The following is a 23,136-nucleotide window of genomic DNA, read 5'->3' on the forward strand; positions in this document are numbered from 1 at the left end:
CTTTTTATTGCTATCTCAGGTCTAATACTTTGCCCAGTCGCAGAACTCTGAAGAACTCCCGTTTGGTGTGTAAAAAAGATGACGTTCATGTCTGCATCATGTGTCTCAGAGCTATTATGAACTACCAGGTAAGCAGATTATGAAGGTATTTAATTTTGTTCAGCTGGTTTTTCAAATTTATTTGAATCTCTTTTTGTTTTCCCCTTGTCTATATCACACACTCTTTGTCTGAAGTATGGATTCAACATGGTCATGTCCCACCCCCATGCTGTCAATGAAATTGCTCTGAGCCTTAACAACAAAAATCCCAGGTAACACCACACACACACACACCAGTACATACTGGTTTCTATTAACCAGTATATATTTGAAGACTTAATCATTGCCCTCAAACGTTTCTCCAGTTTCTGTGTTTAAACCTCTCAAATGGTGGATGAGAACCCTCTTATCTGTTAAGGCTTTCATCCAATGCCGTTAAGCCATTACATCTGATCAAAGACCTTTTTTGGAAGGGGTGTTCTTTGGAAACTTAAGCTATAAATAGATGAATTGTCTGTCATTTGTGCTGATTAAGGTCAATAGGAGATAACAGTTTGTAACTGAGACTATTCTCAAAGACTGTGATACACAATCCTTCAATGCCGTTAAATAAAACGTCTATGAATAGTCCCTTGTATAGGTGGGATAATTCCAATGTAATTTGCCATCCGTAAAACCAATAGGATCACTTGACCTGCCCCTTAGATATTTCTTGATTGGTTGTATTTGGAATCGTTCATTTTTCCTTGGAATGTTTTAATCACAGTTTGTAGCACAAAGTATTTTGTGCAGGTTTGGTTTCTTTAAGTATAATTTTGTCTCCATTGTGCAGGACCAAAGCCCTGGTTCTGGAGCTTCTAGCTGCTGTGTGTTTGGTCAGAGGTGGACATGAGATCATCCTTGCTGCTTTTGATCATTTCAAAGAGGTAAAAAAAAGGATATTTTACCATAATTTAGACATTTTATTTACTTCAATCTGATGCACATTCAAAAAAATTTTTTTTATTTTTTTATGATAACTGTTAGCCATCATGTTTTTATGCTTAGTAATACTGATATTGCATTAAATAATTCCTTTACATCTCAAAACTGGATGTAAATCAAAACTGGCTGTAAAATATTGAATCAATTAATCTGATACATTTTATGTAGTTAATGCATTCCATTTATTTTAAAGTAAAGAAAACAAAATTATTGGATTTGACAGCATCAAAAATAAACAGATTCACAAACAGCACAGGAAATATAATGCAATAATAAAAATCTGCAATAATCAATAAAATAGTCCCCACACTTTATGGATCTAATCTTACATATGATTTTGCTGTTGGTTTGCAGTCCTCGGTTGGAGTTTGCGTTAATGTATGAATGAAAGTGTTTCATTCTTGGGTGATATTTCAGTTGTTGAGCTTCAATAAATGCATTTCACAATAAAAAAAGAATGGAAATGACTATCTATTCATTATAAAATTATTGGTATTTAATTAATCGAATGTTTTAAGATGGAACTTCTACAAAACTATTTAAAACAAAAAGCTAGCAAACTGTCAGAATTTAAAATGCACAATGTTGTTTCCTGTGTGTTATTAAAATATAACTTGTGTTTTGTGTTTCTCAGGTCTGCTCGGAATCCCAAAGGTTTGAGAAATTGATGGAACACTTCAAAAATGAAGACAACAATATTGATTTCATGGTGGGTCTATATTACAGAGTCCTTCCTCTGTCCTCTGGAGTGCCTTTTAAACTGTCATGCTCTCTCCACTACTGATGTCATATCTCATCATCATTCCCTGTTCGTGACTCAGGTGGCGTGCATGCAGTTCATCAATATTGTGGTGCACTCAGTAGAGGACATGAACTTCAGAGTTCACCTCCAGTACGACTTCACCAAGCTTGCTTTGGATGACTATCTAGAGGTATGAAACTAATCAAAGTGCTGAAAGTGTGTTTTCTTTACGCTCACTCAGAAACTGATGGTGTTTTTGTGCACAGAGGCTGAAGCACACTGAAAGTGATAAACTCAAAGTGCAGATCCAGGCATACTTGGATAACCTGTTTGATGTGGGGACGCTTCTAGAAGACGCAGAGACCAAAAACGCTGCCCTTGAACGTGTGGAGGAACTGGAGGAGAATCTCTCACATGTGAGCGAAAGCATAAACGCCACCACCCTTTTCTCTGTGTCTTTTCCAGAACCGATTCCTCATTCACACAATTTGAGTCCTTTTTGGTGTTTAAGTCTTCTAACTTTAGTCTGGATGCTGCAGCATCTTTCCTCTATCTCATTCTGTCTCTTTTTCATGATGGCAGATGGCCGACAAACTCTTAGAAACAGAGAATGAGGCCATGTCTAAAATCGTGGAGCTTGAGAAGCAGTTGATGCAGAAGAACAAAGAATTGGATGCCGTCCGGGTCAGTATCACAACACCAGTTTGGATCTCATCAAATGGTTTATAACAACCTGTCAATATGATACTACATTTTACTTTTGCATAAAATAAGTAAATTGAATAATATGAAACAATTAGAAAAACAGGGCTGTTAATTTAACCCATTCATTTAGTGCAAGTCAGTGTTAGATTAGTATTATTTATGTATTATTATAATATTGGTAACACTTTACAATAAGGTTCATTAGTTAACATTAATTAACTACCTTAGTTAACATGAACTAAGAATGAACAATACTTCTTCAGCATTTATTCATATTAATTAATATGAATTTCAACATTTACTAATATGTTATTAAAATGAAGGTTGAATTTGTTAACATTAATTAGATTAATTAGAACATTAGAACATTTTTATTAACTAAAATGAACAAAGATGAATAAATACTGTAACAAATGTATTGTTCATTGTTAGTTCATGTTAGTTAATACATTAACTAATGTTAACTAATGAACCTTATTGTAAAGTATTACCCTAGTATTTATTAATATTTTGAATTACCTTTTATTTTTTCAGTTTTCAAGTGTTAGTAAATTAGTTATTTTGACATTTTTATTGTTTTTTTAAATATTCTATTTAGTTTTACTTTTTTATTTTAGGTTTAGTAATTCAGTACTTACATTTTTTTGTTTCAGCAAGTTGTCAAGGCAATACTTCAATTTTTTTTCAAGTTTGTCATCTAATATTTATATTCTATTTTATTTCAGCTTTATTTTGTGTAAAACATACAAATTTTAATAGTTTTAGTTTTAGTTACCAATAACGTAACAACACAGCAGCCAAACTCATCTATGTAGTCATGTTTGTATATTTAAATGTCATAAATATAGATATCTGTATTAGTTAATTTGATCAATTGGACGTAATTAGATTTTAACGTATAATGGATTGACACTTCATGAACTTCTATAAATAATATGACTATGGTAACTTAGTAATTTGTTTAATAACATTGGATGTTTTAATGCTTTTTTTTGTCATGCTTAATTTCTCTGTTTGTGTGTCTGTGTGCACAGACTGTGTACCGGGACGCCAGCTCACAAGTTCACACGCTCCGGCGGATCGTTCGTGAGAAGGACGAGACCATTCAGAGGCAGTCCACGCTGGAGAAGAAAATCAATGAGCTAGAGCGCCGAGGCAGTCTCCAGATCCAGGTGAGGGGTGAGGGAGATGGGGAAGGAGACGTGTCTCCGCTGCCTTCACCTCCTCAACCCATGGCTCTTTCTCCCTGCCCTGATGCCATGGCCCTGGCCGGAGCCTGTGCAGCGTACAGCTCTGGCAGCACTTCCCAGACAGGCACCCTTCGAGCAATGGCTACACCTCCTCCTCCTCCCCCTCCACCACCTCCAATGGCATGTTCCTCTGGTGAGTAATAGTTCAGAGCACATCTTTCTACAACTAAAGATAATGAGTTTTGCCCAATGTGAATGCCATAATTGCCTTTCAATGGGATAGTGTAGCCTAAAGGCTGAGACACACCAAGCCGACAGTCGGACGTCGGACACACATTTTTTTGTGTTCTGCACCATTGGCTCTAGTCAGATGGCGAGTTTTTTTTTAGGCCCTCGTCGGGCCCTCGGTGAGAGAGAGAACTCTAATTGGCTGTTCAGCTTAGCAAATGATTCAGTGCATGAGAATTAAAGCGAAAGTGATGAAAGCGAGCAAAGTCAAGAGGATCATCATACCTGAGCATTTGAATGTACAATATATAATAACATGAGAGGACTAGAATGAAGAAAGTGATCAGCGTGATTGATATTCAAAATGGTAAGTTTGTTTACCGTTTGTATATCTGAAGTCCTAGTTTTGGTTTGCCTTTTTGAATGACGAAAATACGTCATTGATACCTGCTGATATAGACAGATATTTACTTGCTCGCAGACGCAGAATGCACGTGCTAGTTTACAATCGTCTTTAGTCCTTTTGGTGTGTTCAGGCGCAGCTTTTTGGCCGAGACGCAGCCGATGTGAAGTGACAACACAGTTGGCTTTTATCACCGCTAGTTCCTCTTGGGTTCAAACAGTGGCGTTGCTTAAATTTACAGGGCCTGAGAACTAAATGTTTAAATGACCAGTAAACAGAGATCGACCAACTTTTGTCGTGATTGATTGAGGTGTCCAATAACTGAAATGCAATTTCTGAATGCTTTTTTGATCACACTTTAGATTAGGGTCCAATTCTCACTATTAACTAACTATTAACTGTGACTTTTGCCTCAATAAACTCTTAACTACCTTATTAACTATTAATAAGCAATACTTAAGTTTAGGTATAGGGTACGATTAAGGATGTAGAATATGATCCTGCAGGCATTAATATGTGCTTTATAAGAACTAATAAACAGCCAATATCCTAGTAATATGCATCCTAATAAGCAACTAGTTAATAGTGAGAAATGGACCCTAAAGTGTTACCGCTTTTTTTTTTTTAACAAATGATTGTTACAACCATATAAACAAAGCTCTGGAAAAAAACCAGACCACTGCAAAATGGTCAGTTTCTTCGGACTTACTATTTATAGGTGTGTGTTTGAATAAATTAAATATATTTGATTTATTCAATAAACTACTGATGACATTTCTTCCAAATTTAAAAAAAATATTGTCATTTAGAGCATTTGCAGAAAATGTAAATTGGTCAAAATAAAAAAAGATGCAATGTTTTTAGTTCTCGAGTAATGCAAAGAAAAGTTCACTTTCATTTTTAAACAAATACAGTACTAGTGTTTTAATTTCAGAAGAGTTAATAAAACAATATTTGGTGGAATTATGTTTAATGTCACTTTTGGTCAGTTTAATGCATCCATGCTATATAAAAGTAACAATTTAAACAAAAAACTTTCTTAGGCCAATTTTTGGATGAATTGTTCATGGACAAGTGTGCCACGTCCTGTGGAGTATGGACACATCATCCATAAGACACATCATCCATCTTTTTTACAGTCTATGTTTATGAACAATTAATGTGTTTCTGATCCTACGTTACATGACCGCTGCCTAACTTATAACTTACTTATACCTAACATACCACTATTTTCAGTGCTTGAAGTGGAGTGGAGGGGGAGGTTGCGTCCCCCTCAGTTGAAATCCATCCCACTTCGAGCACTGACTATATTACCCTGCTTTTACTATGAGCAATGTGTTTGCAGCCAGTGATTCAACAGAGCTGCATAATGACTGTGCCAACAAACATTGTTAGTTTGTGGGCGCAATTGTATAAAGACACGTTGAGTAGAAACGTGTAAATATCCAAACCGGTTATTATTCAATCTCTTCTAATTAGTAATTCTTTGTTACAGAAGCGTGCTCAAGCTTGTTGTCTTCAGTTAATTATTTTAGTGTTAGTGGCCAAAACTGTCTCTTCTTTTCCTGTAGTTTCTAACGAGTCATCGGCAGCTCTCGCACCGCCACCGCCTCCTCCTCCTCCTCCACCACCTCCTCCTCCACCACCTCCACCTCCTGGGCATTCGATCGAGATCTCTGCTCCCTTACCTCCACCTCCCCCTCCTTGTGCTCCTCCTCTCCCAGGCTGCGGCACTCCCACTGTCATATTCAACTCTGGCTTGACAGGTATGTGTGTATGTGTACGTGAGTGTTTCAGTGTGGAGGTCATTGCAGATTTAGTTTTTTTTTATTTATTTTTTTTATCATATTTTTTCGGTAACACTTTACAATAATGTTCCATTCATTAACATTAGTTAATGCTTTAACAATGAGCAATACATATGTTACAGTATGTATTAATTTTTGTTAAGGTAAAAATACAACTGTTCATTATTAGTTTGTCAGCTCAGGTTCATTTAATAATTTTAACAGATAAAACTTATGATTTTAATAATGTATTAGTAAATGTTAAAATAACAGTAACTGAGATAAATAAATGATTTACAAGTCTTTTTCATTGTTAGTACATGTTAAATAATGTAGTTTATGAATGTTAACAAATGGACCTTATTGTAAAGTGTGTTTTTTGTTTTTTTTTCTTAAATGCACCACCGGTCAAAATTTTGTGCTCATAATTAATAGAGCGCCAATAAAAATTGAGCACTAATCAGCATGTTAAAATGATTTCTGAAGGATCATGTGACATTAAAGACTGGAGCAATGATGCTGAAAATTCAGCTTTACCGTCACAGGAATAAATTACATTTTAAAATAGAACACTGTTATTTTAAATAGTATTAATATTTCACAGTTACTTATTACTTTTACTGTATTTTTGATCAAATAAATGAGACTTGGTGAGCATTAGAGACTTTCAAAAATACTTAATTATTCTAAACTTTTGACTGGTAGTGTAATTGTCCGATCTTTTGTGGAATTTTGTTTAGCACTTCTTAGCGCTTACAAGCATTTTCTGCTTTCTCTTTCTAGACTTTTGTCCTTTACAACTCTCTAAACATTTGTTTTTATCTACTCTCTTTTTCTCCTGCCCTCAAAGATGGACCAATCAAGCTCTTCTGTAGGTTTCCTGAAATTTGTCATAGCCACCATTTGCTGTCATGATCTAGTCATATTTAGGGATGCACCGAAAATTATCGGCCGAAAATAGCATTTTCATTTTTTGAAAAAAGGCCGAAAATATGCCGCCAATTATATTTTGATAATTGGTAAAAAATCTGTTAAATCTGATTCTGTTGCATAGAACTGAATGAAGAATAATATATTAATATTAATATTAATATATTGATATTTAATATTATTTTAATATTGGGCTATTTTCTGTCAATTTTGTGTCACTTTAAATAAATTATTTTATTTTATTGGCTTTTTATTTTATTTTTTAGATTCAGTAAAATGATTGCATTTAATTTCAAAGTCTAACAATAATACAATTATATAAAAAATATATCGGCCAAGTGCATCCAGAATTTTCGGTTTCGGCCCAGAATTTTCATTTCGCTGCATCCCCAGTCATATTGTGTGTTGTGTGTCTTTGCTTAACATGTTATCATCCATTCTTGTGATTGCGTTCATTTTAATCTTGAGAAAATTGAGTAGTTAGTAGATACTTGGGTAGTCACAGGCCTCTTTTCTTCCTTGGCAGCTGTGAAAATTAAAAAGCCAATCAAAACCAAGTTCCGCTTGCCAGTGTTCAATTGGGTGGCTCTGAAACCAAATCAGATCAACGGCACTGTCTTCAATGAAATCGATGATGAGAGGATCCTGGAGGTATTTGTCTACAGCACTACACGTGTAAAAAGTGTGATCTCTATCAACTCTGCATGTGTTATACCACCATGCTGGTCTACTTCATTATCATGTTTCTGTTTGAGTTACTTCTAAATAATAGGTAGATGCTCAGTTTAGTTTCAACTCGTTTTTAAAAGTACATTCTTTAACTATTGCCACTGAAATGGCAAACAACGACATACTAAAATGCCTTTCGCAACTTGTTGTACTTCAATAATCTGATGAATTTCCATCAATGAGGAAAAAATGTAGGGCGGGATTTTATTTTGTAAAGCGAGAATTACAAACCAGAAAGAGCCAGGTGCTTGGAGGGGTGGAGTGAAAGTCATTTTAGAGGCAGAGCAAGTACATTTTGATAAAAGACTGAAACATTTTTATTTAAAAATAACTGGCACAGTGAATCAGGGAACGTACTTACAGTAAATGTCTTTTTTCTGTGTTGACTTTCATGAGGTTTGCATTTTTGGTGGGTCCATCCACGTTTTTGAACACAAAACTGTTGAGTTCAAGGAGTGCTGTGGATAGCTCTTTAATAGAATGCTTTGGTTTGTAGGATTTGAACGTGGATGAGTTTGAGGAAATGTTTAAGACCAAAGCCCAGGGCCCTGCTGTTGACATGACGATGCAAAAGCAGAAGGCTCCTCAAAAGGGCCCCAATAAAGTATCTCTTCTGGAGGCTAACAGAGCCAAAAACCTCGCCATCACACTCCGCAAGGCAGGGAAGAGCCCGGAGGAGATCTGCAAAGCAATCCAGACGTAAGTTCCCCTCAAATCTCAAGATAAAGATGAACCATATTCCCGGTGAGATGGTGTTTACAACTGCGGGATTGTTCTTGTTTATGTGCTTAAAGGGTTAGTTCACCCAAAAATTAACATTCTGTCAGTAATTACTCACCCTCATGTTGTTCCAACCCCGTAAGACATTCGTTCATCTTTGGAACACAAATTAAGATATTTTTGATGAAATCTGAGAGCTGGCTCACTCCTTTATAGGCTTCTATGTAATTTCATTCTGCCAGCCCAGAAAAGTTAGTAAAGACATTGTTAAAATAGTCCAAGTGACTACAGTGGCTCAACCTTAAGTTTATCAAGCAACGAGAATACTTTTTGTGCGCAAAACCCCCCGAAAAGAACAACTTTATTCAACTATTTGTTTTCTTCTGTGTGGGCCTTTGAGTGAGTTCATGTAATGTAACAGCGCAGCGCTTCTGTGTTGTACTTCAGAACGTAGGCTCACTATTGGCTAGCATCACACACATGACCAGCATCAGCCAATAGTCAAGTCAAGTCAAGTTTATTTATATAGCGCTTTTCACAATACAGATTGTATCAAAGCAGCTTCACAGTATTAAATTAAAATAATACATCAATGCTTGTTTCTAGTGGAAAATGTCCACGTTTGGTAATGCTGATCAATAGTATTGTTGATTGATTAATTAAATTAAAGGGGACATATCATGCTAAATCCACTTTTTTAGCCCTTAAATACATTTTGTTGTATATTTGGAGTGTTTAGAAGTACAGAAAAGTTGAAATTATTCTCTTTAGGTGCTTCGTTGATATCTTTATATTCTGTTTTGGTCATATTTTTCAACCTGTTCCGATTTTTCTGTTATCTATGACGTTTTTTGAACTATTACGTCACAGTATTTGCAGCGGAACTGCCAAATAAGGACATTGACTTCCGGCAATCCGCCATTTTTATTTCTCGCTGCAATTTTGTAGTCCAAGCTAAAGGATGCAGAAGTTACGAGAGGGTAAGTTAAAATGTTCGGTTGTTGGATGTAGTAACCCACACGCTTAATTACACCGTGTAATGTAGATGAACTGCCGTGCTTGTGACAGGCCGCATGTCTAACTGAAAGAACGAGCAGAGAGAGAGACCCGGTCACGCGCGCGCTTACTCTCTCTCTTCGGAGCCAGGCGAAAGTGTAAACAAGACTTCACCGTCTCCAAACTAGACGCTGTCTTGCCCTCTTTCCCTCGCACATATTAATCAAAATAAATCGACACGGTGGTAAAACGTCGGAAGACCAAAGTTTCATGTGTAAATACAGTAACACACCATTGCGATACATCCATATGAAGACGTTGTTCTGCAGGTTCGTCGTCTTCATTTTCATCTCGCTCTGGCTCGAACATGTAAGGCTGGCTGGACAAGTCTTCCGTTGTTGACATTTTGTTAATAAAAACGTTTCTGTGCCGCTAGATAATCGTATCTCTGCTATCAAACTACAAAAATGGCCGAACGGGTTGGAGTTGAACCGAGTGTCACCGCTACAACCTGGAGAGGGGGCGGGGTATGAAGTGTCTCAATTGTATTTAAAGAGACCGCACCAAAACGAGTTGCTCTCAGACGCATATCAGAAAGGGGGTAGAAAAGGGGCCTGTGGAGCTATAATAATGAGGAATTCAGACCCAAGCATTGCAGTTCCGCTTTATATAGACTACAAATGTATGATTTATATGTAAAAAGGAACGATTTAAAAGCATGATATGTCTCCTTTAAATATCCCAAATATCCCCAACTGAGCAAGCCAAAGGTAACAGTGGCAAGGAACCGAAAAACTCCATCAGGTGACCTAATGGAGAAAAAAAAACCTTGGGAGAACCCAGGCTCAGTCGGGGGCCAGTTCTCCTCTGGCGTTTATGAACTAGAGGTTGGATTTAACTGTAAGATTAAAAGTATTATATGAATGCCTGGCTGAAAAGATGCGTCTTTAATCTAGTTTTAAACTGGGAGAGCGAGTCTGAGCAACGAACAGTATCAGGAAGACTATTCCAGAGTTTTGGAGCTAAATGTGAAAATGCTCTCCCTCCTTTGGTGGATCTGGATATCCTAGGTATGACCAAAAGCCTCAAATTTAGTGATCTTAAAGAGCGCGATGGATTATAGGGCGATAGAAGATCCGTTAAATAGACTGGAGCTAAACAGTTTAGGGCTTTATAAGTCAGTAGCAATACCTTGTAATTAATACGGAACTTTATAGGTAACCAATGTAGTGATGATAAAATTGGTGTTATATGATCATATTTTCTTGATCTAGTAAGAACTCTAGCGGCGGCATTTTGGACTAACTGTAGCTTGTTTATTGAGGATGCAGGACAACCGGCTAATAAAGCATCTAGTCTCGAGGTCATGAATGCATTAACTAATTTTTCTGCATCAGAAACTGATAGCATGTTACGTAGCTTAGCAATGTTTCTAAGGTGGAAAAAGGCTGTTCTTGTAACATATGAAATATGATTTTCAAAAGACAGGTTGCAGTCTAGTATAACACCTAGGTCTTTTACTGTAGAGGATAAAGTAACAGGACATCCTACTATGTTAAAGTTGTAGTGTGAGAGGTTTTGTGGGTGGTTTTTTTAAACCGATGATTAGTACCTCTGTCTTGTCTGGATTTAATAAAAGAAAATTGTGCGTCATCCAATCTTTTATATCTTTAACACACTCTGTCAAATTGGATAATTTAGCGTTTTCATCTGGCCGTGATGAAATATAGATTTGAGTGTCATCAGCATAACAATGGAAACTAATTCCATGTTTCCTTATAATATTTCCAAGTGGCAGCATATATATTGAGAATAACAGAGGGCCTAACACAGATCCCTGCGGCACTCCATAGTTTACTGGAGTTATGATCGATTTTTCTCCATTTAAATAGACAAAATGGTAGCGGTCAGATAAGTATGATCTGAACCAACTTAATGCTTGTCCTTGAACACCAGTATAATTTTGTAGTCGATCTAAGAGTATTGTGTGATCTATAGTATCGAACGCAGCACTAAGATCAAGTAAAACTAGTATTGAGATACAGCCTTGGTCAGATGCTAAAAGTAAGTCATTTGTAATTTTAACGAGCGCAGTTTCAGTGCTATGGTGCGGTCTGAATCCAGACTGAAACTTTTCATAATGTCATTTTCTTGCAAGAAAGAGCCCAGTTGAGCGGACACCACTTTTTCTAGTATTTTAGACATAAAAGGAAGATTTGAAATGGGTCTATAATTTGCTAGATTATGCGGGTCTAATTGTGGTTTCTTAATGAGAGGTTTTATAACTGCCAGTTTAAATGTTCTTGGAACATGACCTAAAGATAAAGATGAGTTAATAATATTGAGGAGAGGCTCTTCCACTATAGGTAACACTTCTTTCAGTAGTTTAGTTGGTATAGGATCTAATAAACATGTTGTTGTTTTAGATGAAATGATAAGTTTATTTAACTCTTTTTGTTCTATAGTTGTAAATCACTGTAATTGTTCTTGCGTCGTGATAATTGAGGCTGAATTATAAGGCGCGATTGAGGATTGAACATTTACAATTGTGGTTCTGATGTTTTCTATTTTCTCAGTGAAGAACTTCATGAAATCATTACTACTAAACTGTAACGGAATATTTTGTTCAGGTGACATCTGCTTATTTGTTAGTCTAGCCACGGTGCTAAATAAAAACCTAGGATTGTTTTGGTTGTTTTCTATTAGTTTGCGGAGGTGCTCAGCCCTGGCCGCTTTAAGGGCCTTTTTATAACGTGACATACTGTCTTTCCATGCGATTCTAAAGACATCTAAATTAGTTTGCTTCCATTTACGCTCTAAATTACGGGTTTCTCTCTTTAGAACATGCGTAGTATTGTTGTACCATGGTGCTTTACTTTTCTCTCTGACCTTTTTAATGAAATTTAAAAAAAATCTAATGGGTGCAACAATATCCAATGTTCCAGAGAGAATGGTGCTCATAGTGCTAGTTAATTCCTCTAGTTCATCTGTTTGTTTGGGTTCACTGAGCAGCTGAGACAGATCAGATAAGCAATTTGAGAAATTATCTAAGGTTGATGGAAGGATTGTTCTGCCTGATCGATAACGCGGCGCAGCATGATATATTACAGGAGTACGTAATATGCAAGTTACCATGTAATGGTCAGTGACATCATCACTTTGTGGAATGATATCTATATCGGTTGGATCGGTTCCATGTGATATAATTAAATCGAGTGTATGATTAAAACGATGAGTTGGTCCGGTAACATTTTGCTTGACCCCAAAGGAGTTTAATAAATCTGTAAACGCAGCCCCTAACGCATCATTTGGATTATCTACGTGTATGTTAAAATCTCCAACAATTAATGCTTTATCGACATTGACTAATAGGTCTAAGAGAAAATCTGCAAACTCTTTTAGGAAATCAGCGTAAGGCCCAGGCGGTCTATATACGGTAGCCAAGGCTAGAGATAATAGGGAAGTTTTTCTAATATCTAAGAGCGTAACATTTAGTACAAGTACTTCAAACGAAATAAACTTATAACCCGTTTTCTGACTAACATTGAGAATATCTCTATAGATTGTTGCAACACCGCCGCCACGACCAATCAGACGGGGCTTATGCTTATAGGAGTATCCTGCTGGGGTAGACTCATTTAGACCGAAATAATCATTTGGTTTAAGCCATGTTTCAGTCAGGCAAAGTACATCGAAGCTATTATCTGTGACTATTTCATTTACAATAACTGCCTTAGGTGTGAGTGATCTAATGTTTAGAAGACCTAGCTTTAGAAATTGTTTTTGTTTACTAATAGCAACATTTTCTGTTTTAATAACAATTAGATTTTTCCTAGATCCTGCAGTAAATTTATTATTTGATCTCACTAAACGAGGAATAGACACAGTTTCTATGCAATGTTCTACACTAGAATTTATATCAGTTAAATTGGTGCAGCAAAGACTATGATTTGGACTTTTGGTTACTAGTCAAAAGGTATTTAACATTTTGGAGATGTTATCCGACAGAAGATCCGCTCCGAATCTGCTTGGGTGTAAGCCATCAGCACGGAAAAGCCTAGGACGCTCCCAAAACAGATTCCAATTATTTACAAAGAGCAGTTTGTGCTCATTGCACCATGACATTAACCATTCATTTAGCGCAAATAATCTACTAAACTTTTCTTGTCCTAGTCGGTACGTGGGAAGCGGTCCTGACACAATAATCGTTGTTTCAGGCGATGTGCTGCGTACCGTATCGATCAGATTCCTGAAGTCTTTCTTCAGAATCTCCGTCTGGCGCAGCCTGATGTCGTTCACTCCCGCGTGCAGGACCACAGTTCCGACGCGCTTGTCACCATTCAGAATCTCGGGAACGCGAGCAGCAATTTCAGAAACACGAGCAGCAGGAAAGCAGTGACTGTGCACCTTCCTTTTACCTAACGTGGCGTGTACGTGCCGAACGATGGAATCGCCGATGAGCCTACATTCTGATGTATTTGGGTGGGGATTTGTTTTTTTGAATACTACTCTGATCAGTTTCTCTCATCCGCTCAGGTTTGACCTACGTACATTGCCTGTGGATTTCGTGGAGTGTATGATGCGGTTCATGCCCACTGAAACTGAGGTGAAGGTGCTCCGCCAGTATGAGCGGGAGCGACGGCCAATGGACGGGCTCACTGATGAGGACCGGTTCATGATGCTCTTCAGCAAGATCGAAAGGCTGCCGCAGCGAATGACCATCATGGCCTTCATGGGCAACTACAGTGATAGCCTGCAAATGCTCACACCGGTAAAGTGGATAGAGAAATAGAGGAACAAAAAATGGTGAAACTGAATGATGTGACACTGTTTTGAATATCTAAAATGATTCTGAAAATCTGAAATGCATTTATAAATTTGTCTTTTGCTGTCGCTGTTTTTCCTACAGCAACTTCATGCTATCATAGCAGCATCCGTATCCATAAAATCATCACAGAAGTTAAAGAAAATCCTTGAGGTAAGCCACTAAAACTTTAACATCACAGAGTCTCTTGCCATTTTACAGTCTCACTTGTAATTAAGTACGTGATCTCTCTCATCTCAGATCATTTTGGCCCTGGGGAATTATATGAACAGTAGTAAGAGAGGAGCTGTTTATGGCTTTAAACTTCAGAGCTTGGATCTGGTAACTTATTACATCTCATAACCCTTTTTTTCTGAAAAAAATTGTTTAGTTTAATTATAATACTGTACTATATCTTGCCTTCAGCTGTTGGAGACTAAGTCCACAGACAGGAAGCTGACGCTTTTGCACTACATAGCCAATGTGGTGAAGGAGAAATATCCTATTGTGAGCATTTTCTACAATGAGCTGCACTACATTGAGAAAGCTGCTGCAGGTAAGCGTCAATCGCCCCTTCAAAATATATTTGAAATGTACTAATTACAAAGAGTAATTATACTTCTAAATCAGCCTGGTTGTTAATTAAAACAATGCTTTAAAACAATGAAAGAAATTAATAAAAATGAAGTTTATTCAGCCAGCGCTCATACCTGTATTTACATCCTGTTTTCGGTCGAAGTCCATAGTAATCGATTGTCGAGTTCACGCGCGTGATCATAGGTACTAAACCTATGCGCGTGAACTCGACAATCGATTACTATGGACTTCGACCGAAAACAGGATGTAAATACAGGTATGTGCGCTGGCTGAAATAACATCATTTTTATTCATATCTTTCACATCTACTGCAGTCAGATTCACCGTGTTCACTCTGAAGGAATCACTCACATTGGCTGTGCACTTGTAATGACACATCAAGGATGTTAAGAGGCTAAAAGCAGGTTTAAAACTTGCCCCATTGAAGTCAACAGGGTGCAAATTTTAAAAAGAGGATAACACCGATTTTTGTCATTGTCCTCTGTACTGACAGCACTCCAAATTTACAAAAAAATTAGCTCAATGTTAAAATTGACCGGAGTTCTCCTTTAATCCCATGTTGCAGTCTCTCTGGAGAATGTTCTCTTGGATGTGAAGGAGCTACAGAGAGGTTTGGATCTGACCAGAAGAGAGTTCAGCATGCATGGCCACAACTCCCTGCTCAAAGATTTCATCCATCACAACGAGGCCAGGCTTAAGAAGCTTCTGGATGATGCTAGAATTGCACAGGTAGAAAAAAAGAACCTTTCTATAAGGAGTTGTGGTTAAAAAAAAAACCTCTGCACTGGGTAAGGTTGTTGGTTTGAATCCCACAAGGGACACGATCCATATGATTATGTGACTTGGATGTTTTTACAGGATGCTTATGACGATGTTGTCAAGTTCTTTGGGGAGAGTGCCAAGACCATGCCACCCTCTGTGTTCTTCCCTGTGTTCGTTCGCTTTATCAAGTCCTATAGGGTGAGCTTTTATACTATCAGTGCACCAACTTCCTTCTGGTTCACACAGGGTCCAGATCTAATTTGTCTTTTTTTTCAGCAAGCGAATGAAGAGAATGAGCAAAGGAAGAGGCAGGAGCAGCTGATGATGGAGAAACTTCTGGAACAGGAGGCCTTGATGGAGGAGCAAGATCATCAACAGGTATCATGTTGAAGTCATAAATGAGAGCCATTAGCCCAAAGTGGACATGCACTGTTGTACCCATAGCCTTTAACTTTGACACGTACGTATACTGTATGTACACAGGCAGTTATCGCATATGCATTACGACAACTTGCACTCTGTCAACAGAAGGTTTTGTATCTCTCGCCACAAGTTCTAACCCATACGCACATCTTTATGATCTTTTAAGCTTGAGTTGAATTCAATCCATGAATTGTTGTTGTAGCTTGCACGCGTTTCTGCCTTTTCCGTTTATTCAGTTTTTTCTTCGACTACCTTGTGAATACCCCGGGGCACTGTTGCCACCTTGTGGACAAAGAAATTAGCGCAAAAAAAAAATCAGGCTATACGAATACTGTGCTGATGACCTAGCGTATGCGTAAAAAAATAACTTTGGGCTTTACTAGTGAGCCATAAAGTATACATTAAAGGAGTATTGTTAAGTGGGAAGATTACAGTAAAACCGTGCGCAATGACTGCATATTCTTTCCCTTATTAACTCACTCCATCACCAGTCACCATCTCACAAGGGCAAGCGGCAACAGCAGGAGCTGATCACAGAGTTAAGGAAGAGGCAAGGCAAAGATAGCCGCCTCGTCTACGAAGGCAAAGACGGAGCCATTGAGGACATCATTACGGGTAAGACCGCTACTGGATGCAAAACTCCGATTCATTTGATTTGTACGTATGATGAATGAATCCGTTTCCCTTAGTGTGTATTGGTCTTTCTCCTTTTGATAGTAACAGTAGACGTACTGTAGCAGTAGACGCCAAGCTGTTTAGCTTTAGGCTTGAAGTTTCTGTCTGATTCTGTGCTTTTCTAGAGCTTCTTGCTTTTGGTGTTTCTATGTTGTGATTGGCTATTATTTTGCTGCAGTGCTGAAGACCGTCCCCTTTACCGCACGATCAGCCAAACGTGGCTCGCGGTTCTTCTGTGATCCCGCCCTCTCCGAGGACTTCCATTACTAAACTAAATTCTCTCCCCTCAGCAAGGTGCCCTTAAATCCGTCTCTTATTCGCTCATCTCCTAGCCATCCTTCTTTCTGTCTATTTCTTCATTTGTTTACTATTCATCTGGGTGTGTTTGGGTATTGAATTCAGTATGAATTCTCAGCATAAAAATGCTGGTCACACTTTATATTAGGTGTCTTTAACTACTATGTACTTGCATCTAAAAAATATTGTTGGGTACAATGCAATTTTTGTTCATACTGTATTGCAAAATTTTACTGTAATTTACTGTACAGCAAAAATATTGCTGCTATTGAGGTTATGGACAGGTTTGGTGGTACGGTTAGGTTTAAGGGTCAGTTAACGTGGTGAAAGGGCCAGGTCAAATGTGTAATTATAGATTGATTACAGAAATTAATTGCAGCTGCAATTACATTTTTTTTTTTTTTTTTAAATAAGTAAAATGTTAAAACATGTATGTACACAATAAGTGCATTGTATCAAGTGATTAATTTTAATGTTAGTACATAGTAGTAGGACCAAAATGCCTGCTTGCCTGCCTTTAATACTTTCACCATTTGGCATTTTGTTTCCTGTACACTATTTAAGTTGTCACAGATTTAAAAAATGTCATGACGTTTCCCCTCCCATTGAGTAGTTGTAATACAATTTTAAACAACATTTGTCTTGGTAACTTCCTGGAACATATCATGACTTATCAGAAAGATCTAAATTGTAGGGATGCACCAATATTACAATTCTGGCTGAAGGCTGATATTAACCATAGATATTTCTATGTTTTTGTTGTTTTTGCTGAAAACTATGGAAGCTTGTTTCCGCCACAGAATAAAAAATAAAAAAAGCTAATTGCGACTTTTTATCTCGCAATTCTGACTTTTTAACTTGCGTGATATAAACTCGCAATTGTGTTATAAAGTCAGAATTGTGTGATAAAAAGTCGAAATTGCAATATCAGTCATTTTAAGTGCTCCAAGTCAATTTAGGCATCATATTATAATGAACCGTATGAAGAATGAATATTATTATTTTTTTGTTTTTTTTTTGGTAAAGATTACATTTAACAGTGTTGTTAAATTATGTTTTGCATAACCTTCATGTTAAAATAGTAAAATGAGTATGCAATTAAATATTCAATATTGGCTGTTATATCCAATAGTAACTGATACCAATAAATGGTGGAGACCGATAAATGGCCAATATTAAAATAATATATTCTATTTTGTTTAAATAAATGTAAAAAATAATGAATCAAAAACTAAAATCTGTCATTTTTAGGCATCACAACATTAAAATGTACAGTATGAAGAATGAATATTATTTTAATTTGTTTAGATAGCATTAAACTATATTAATACATTCGTAAAGATTAACAGTAACACTTTATAATAAGGTTTCATTAGTAAGCTACTTTAGTTAACATGAACTAAGAAAGAACAATACTTCTACAACATTTATTAATGTTAATTTCAACATTTACTAATACATTGATTAACATGAAAAATTGGATTTGTAAACATTATTGCATTGTGAACAAAAAATGAATGACTATTTTTATTAAATAACATTACCAAAGATTAATAGATGTATTGCTCATAGTTAGTTCATGTTATTTAATACATAAGCTAATGTTAACAAATGAGACCTTATTGTAAAGTTTTACGAGATTAACTAGCTATCATGTAAAATTAGGGGAAATGAGTATGAACAATTAAATATTCAATATTGGCCATTATATCTAATATCAACTGATTCTAATAAATGGCCAATATTAGAATATTCCGTCCCATTTTTGTCTAAATAAATTTAGAATTTAGGTATAAAATTGTCTGTAAATGTAAAAATAATACAAGTATGCTCAATATGTTTCGATATCAGCCATTCTATCCAATATCAATCAATACCAATAATTAAAAAAAACTCGGAAAATAACCGTTATGGTACCGGAATATTGTGCATTCCTACTAAATTGATCTAAAACTAACCAAACATCCACATACCTGTCTGTTTTGCACCCATCTTTGGCCCCGTCCCATCCATATCTGCAGGCCTAGACTGTAATTGTGTTCAGTGTATAACGGTTTACCTGTTTGTCTTCAGACCTGCGCAGTCAACCCTTCCGACGGGCCGATGCCCTGAGGAAGAGTGGGAGAAGGAACTTGGAGGTTCAGCACCTTCAGCTACGCAACATGGAGATCACCACCTGCTAGCCAGCTTTTGAGGACAGAGGGTGGGCCAATGACACTACTGAAAAAAGAACAAAAAATAGCACACTTAAGACAATGGAAGGATGTGACATTGAATACTTCTGCTTACCTGGAACCTGGAATCTCTTTTAAAGAAAGTAAGGTTGGATGCCATATGTCAGACCTATACAGTCAAATGTCGTGGATTCTACAAATGGACATTGTGAAGGAAGATGAGGTAGTGTGGTATTTTATGTTTCGCTCTGTTTAACTTTGAGACGTTGTGTATTACACACAAGGAGCAGCAGAAACGGCGAAAAGACTTTCGGCCCACTTGTGTCATTTTTACCTCTTGTTTTAAAAACTCCAAGCTAAGCAGCTTTTTCTGAGGGGAAGATTTACAAGATGCACTTTTATTTTTATTTTTATTTTTTAGCATTGAACCTGGATCATCTTAAAACTGAACTTTTGATTTAAAAAAAAAAAGAACTTCTAACTGCTATTGAGGAAGGCGCTTCTTTACCGACTAAAAACCCATCAAACATTGAGAAAATGTTTACTACCAAACATCCACAACCAGTTTGACATTTTATGTACAATACATCTCATTTTTAATCACAGACCTGCTCTCCTACTGGTTTTATCTCATGTGGCATTTGTGAGCTGTGAAAAAAAAAAAAAAAAAAAGTTTGCTGTTTTTTTTTTAAAAAAAAAGAAAAGACATTTCATTGGACAAAAAGTCTTTTTTTTAAATGTACAGATATTTTGCTACAAAATTGAGCCTCTTATTTTTTACATTGTTCATCCATTGTGGTGCTGTACATATTGTTGAAACAAACCAACTTGTCCTGCAATATCACTGGAATGGTATTCACTTTTTATGTTGTTTAGTATGACAGTATTATTTAATTTGATGGTAAAGACGGTGAATCAACTTACTCTGTGACCTGAATTGCTCTCTCATCACTATTGTTGCATATGGTAAATGTCTGTGGTTGCACGTAACACTTGAAAGCTTGAACTGACACTAGTGGCACATATAACGTTTTTTTCTACTTTGATCTCTTTAACTGGAATCAGTGGTTGTGTGCAAATAAAGCAAAGACACCAGCACCGTTAAAAACAGTGATTCTTTTGTGTGGTCGACGTGAAATGTTCACATGAATTCTTGCGGTTTTTATTTTTACTGAAGATCTGGATTGACATGAGAATGCTCGAGGATACATGTGATTATTGGAGCTACTTGAAAATAAAATGTGGTGTGGGCAGTGGTAACCTAATTCTGCCACAAGGTGGTAGCAACCCCTTGTGTGCCAGGATCTTAGCGGTCCCTTGTGGCGCCTGGTCTGTGGAACAGGCTTTTGTACAATTAAACATGGACAGATTACAGTTACTGATTTATATAAATAATGTTTAGCTCTCTGTCGAAAAAGTCATAAAAATTATAGTACATTCATGTGGAGTAAATTTAGGTTTTATACTAAAATTAACCTTTGCTGTGGTCCTCAATAATTAAAATGCAAATAATACACAAAATGTCAGTACCATTTCGTTATATACACTGCCCGACCAAAAAAAAAAGAAAAAAAATAAGAGTGGCTGTTTGGATTTAAATTGGCAAATGCTTAAGAGTTTATGATTGGATCATTATTGCAGATTATGTTTCTAGCATGTTATGTTTGCCAACAGTTCTTCTAACCCTAATTGATGGCGTGTGTAGCTTTTCATTTCTTAAACAACCATGTAGGAAGACGCATCGTGGCCATATTCCAGGATGAAATTGTCAAGATTCATCAGGCTTAGATTGTGAAATAATGGTTGGGAGGGAGCATGAAGAATCATTTTCACACATGAATTGGCACATCTGAGTCCAGACCTTAAAGTCCACATGAAATCAAAATTGACCATATTTACTTTGTTTGCCTAAATTGATCGTTTTGTGGTGAACAATTCATCCATGCAAGTCAATCCACACAAAAAAATGTTTTGGCTTCATAATCTTTAATCAAAATCTGAAAATGCCCCTCCCCTCTGCATTGGAGGACCTTCCCTGATGACGTAGGTTTGAGGACTTGGGTTGGGAAACGCTTAACCACTCCCCTCAAACCGTTAGTCTGTTATGAAAAAACCCTGCCCTCTGTTCAATATTCCTTTTCACTGGGAAATACGTCACAACACTGGAGAAAAGTCGTTTGCAACTTCCGGTTCACGCGGACTTTAAATTCATTGAAAGTCTTTGGGATGTGCTGGAGGAGACTTTACAGAGTGCTGGACTCTTGCATTGTCAATACAAGAGCTTGACCAATATTTGATGCACCTCTTGATGGAAATAATAACATCACAACATTTATTTACATCAAGAGGTGCATTAATTTTTGGTCAAGATCTTGTATTGACGATGCAAGAGTCTAGCACTCTGTAAAGTCTCCTCCGGCACATCCCAAAGACTTTCAAAGAATTCAAAATAAAAGTGTAGCCAGTAATGAAATTCTTCAAAATACTTTAACACTGAAACTTAGACCCTTATTTTCAAATATGTGATAATGCTTTCCTTTTCTATATTTAAAAATGAATGTACATAAAGAACATTAGATAATGCAATATGTCTCATCTTCAGTTCAACAGTTCCACCAGGTCACAGTGGGATACCTACTGTCTTCTGGTTAATGGACATCACAAAATGTTGGGGACCAGTCTATGATGCAGAAGTAAAGAGGAGAAAGATCAAAGTTGGCAGCTCCTCACGCTACGGAGAACGGGTGTGGGCAGACCTCTCAACTGTCAGAAGCTTTAAGAGTGCTGAAGAAGTGTTCCATGAAAGAACCAAAAAACAAGAAATGATGAAAACAAAAGATAGTTGCTTAGAGACACTGTCTAAAAGAGCAGTCAAGTTGTACGTAATTTAGCACAGGGGTTTTCAATCTTTAATATGCCACGACCCCCAAAATAATATTATGATCATCGTTGTGCAAGAGGCCACTATCCTAAAATTTTAAAAGCATCTATTTAGTTTCTTGTGTAAAGGCCTAATTTATATTGTGAAAAGTTATAATTATGTCAATATTATTTGGGAAAATATTTTGTTAGTAAATTGTTGCATAGATGCATGCATTATTTGTTAATTTATATTGTTATATTTGCATATTTTGCCCCTTGCAGCCCCACTTTGAAACCCCTGATTTAACATGTTTATCCAAAATGAACAGGCTATACTTTTTATAGCACAATATTACTGAAAGAAAAATGTCTAGATGACTGTTAACTTGAAATATAAATAGCTGTTTCCTGCAGTTATTTTTCTGTAAGAAAAAAAATTATACAAGTATAGTCAAACGAGCCAAGAATTTCATCTATTCGTGAAAGTAATATTTCAGTAACAAAAATCTTCCTCGTTATCTCTTCAGATAAAGACCTCATTATGCCTTCAGGTGTGTTGAGTTAGTGTGTTTAATCTTTAAGATTATTTTGGGCTGTACAATATTGACAGCAGTTACAGCTTCGCCTGCTGTCAACTTTTTTGCTGTCTTTTTGCAATAGCTGTCAATTATTACACTTTTCTTTCAAATAAAACACAACACAGACGTTTTAAACATCATAGTCAAGCAGACCAGGATTAACACCTATCCGTCTGAATTAAAATAGTTATCTTTGCTAAAGTTTTACAATGTATGAGCTGGGTAATTTTCTTGAATGACGTTCATTGCATCCAATCGTATGGTCGTATTGCATGGATTGTCAATTACGATTGGACAACACGACAATAAAGGCGGTGCTTCACAATACGGAAGCACAAACCGCGATGTTTTGAAACTCTTTACCATTTGATAATTTTGACATTAATACACATTGTCTTAATCGAAATCCCCTTTAAAGCAATTGTATTTGTCGTTGAACTGTATAAAACGCACGTAACATGCATGCATTGTACAAATCGAGTGTGATAATAATATGAAAAGTGGGTACATG

At 36.6% G+C, this 23,136-nt stretch overlaps 1 protein-coding gene across 2 annotated transcripts in view; it reads left to right on the forward strand.

Annotated features, from left to right (window-relative positions):
• Positions 1-20,293, forward strand: part of fmnl2b (formin-like 2b) — a 29,923-nt gene extending 9,630 nt beyond the window's left edge. The window contains exons 7-28 of one of the 2 annotated variants that reach the window (XM_084128650.1): positions 20-128; positions 235-311; positions 872-965; positions 1,658-1,732; positions 1,845-1,955; positions 2,032-2,181; positions 2,348-2,449; positions 3,505-3,853; positions 5,863-6,057; positions 6,929-6,949; positions 7,535-7,659; positions 8,234-8,436; positions 13,990-14,224; positions 14,363-14,431; positions 14,519-14,599; positions 14,684-14,813; positions 15,420-15,583; positions 15,713-15,814; positions 15,893-15,994; positions 16,531-16,654; positions 16,893-17,008; positions 19,085-19,838. In XM_084128650.1, the coding sequence (XP_083984776.1) occupies positions 20-128; positions 235-311; positions 872-965; positions 1,658-1,732; positions 1,845-1,955; positions 2,032-2,181; positions 2,348-2,449; positions 3,505-3,853; positions 5,863-6,057; positions 6,929-6,949; positions 7,535-7,659; positions 8,234-8,436; positions 13,990-14,224; positions 14,363-14,431; positions 14,519-14,599; positions 14,684-14,813; positions 15,420-15,583; positions 15,713-15,814; positions 15,893-15,994; positions 16,531-16,654; positions 16,893-16,984 (2,710 nt within the window). In that variant the 3' untranslated portion in view covers positions 16,985-17,008; positions 19,085-19,838. Of the gene's footprint in view, positions 1-19; positions 129-234; positions 312-871; positions 966-1,657; positions 1,733-1,844; positions 1,956-2,031; positions 2,182-2,347; positions 2,450-3,504; positions 3,854-5,862; positions 6,058-6,928; positions 6,950-7,534; positions 7,660-8,233; positions 8,437-13,989; positions 14,225-14,362; positions 14,432-14,518; positions 14,600-14,683; positions 14,814-15,419; positions 15,584-15,712; positions 15,815-15,892; positions 15,995-16,530; positions 16,655-16,892; positions 17,009-19,084 lie in introns of both variants that reach the window. The other variant, XM_084128649.1, reaches the window with a different exon arrangement.
• Positions 20,294-23,136: the final 2,843 nt, after the last annotated feature.

This window comes from Abramis brama (assembly GCF_963993115.1).
Source record: "Abramis brama genome assembly, chromosome: 11".
Taxonomy (NCBI): Eukaryota; Metazoa; Chordata; class Actinopteri; order Cypriniformes; family Leuciscidae; genus Abramis; species Abramis brama.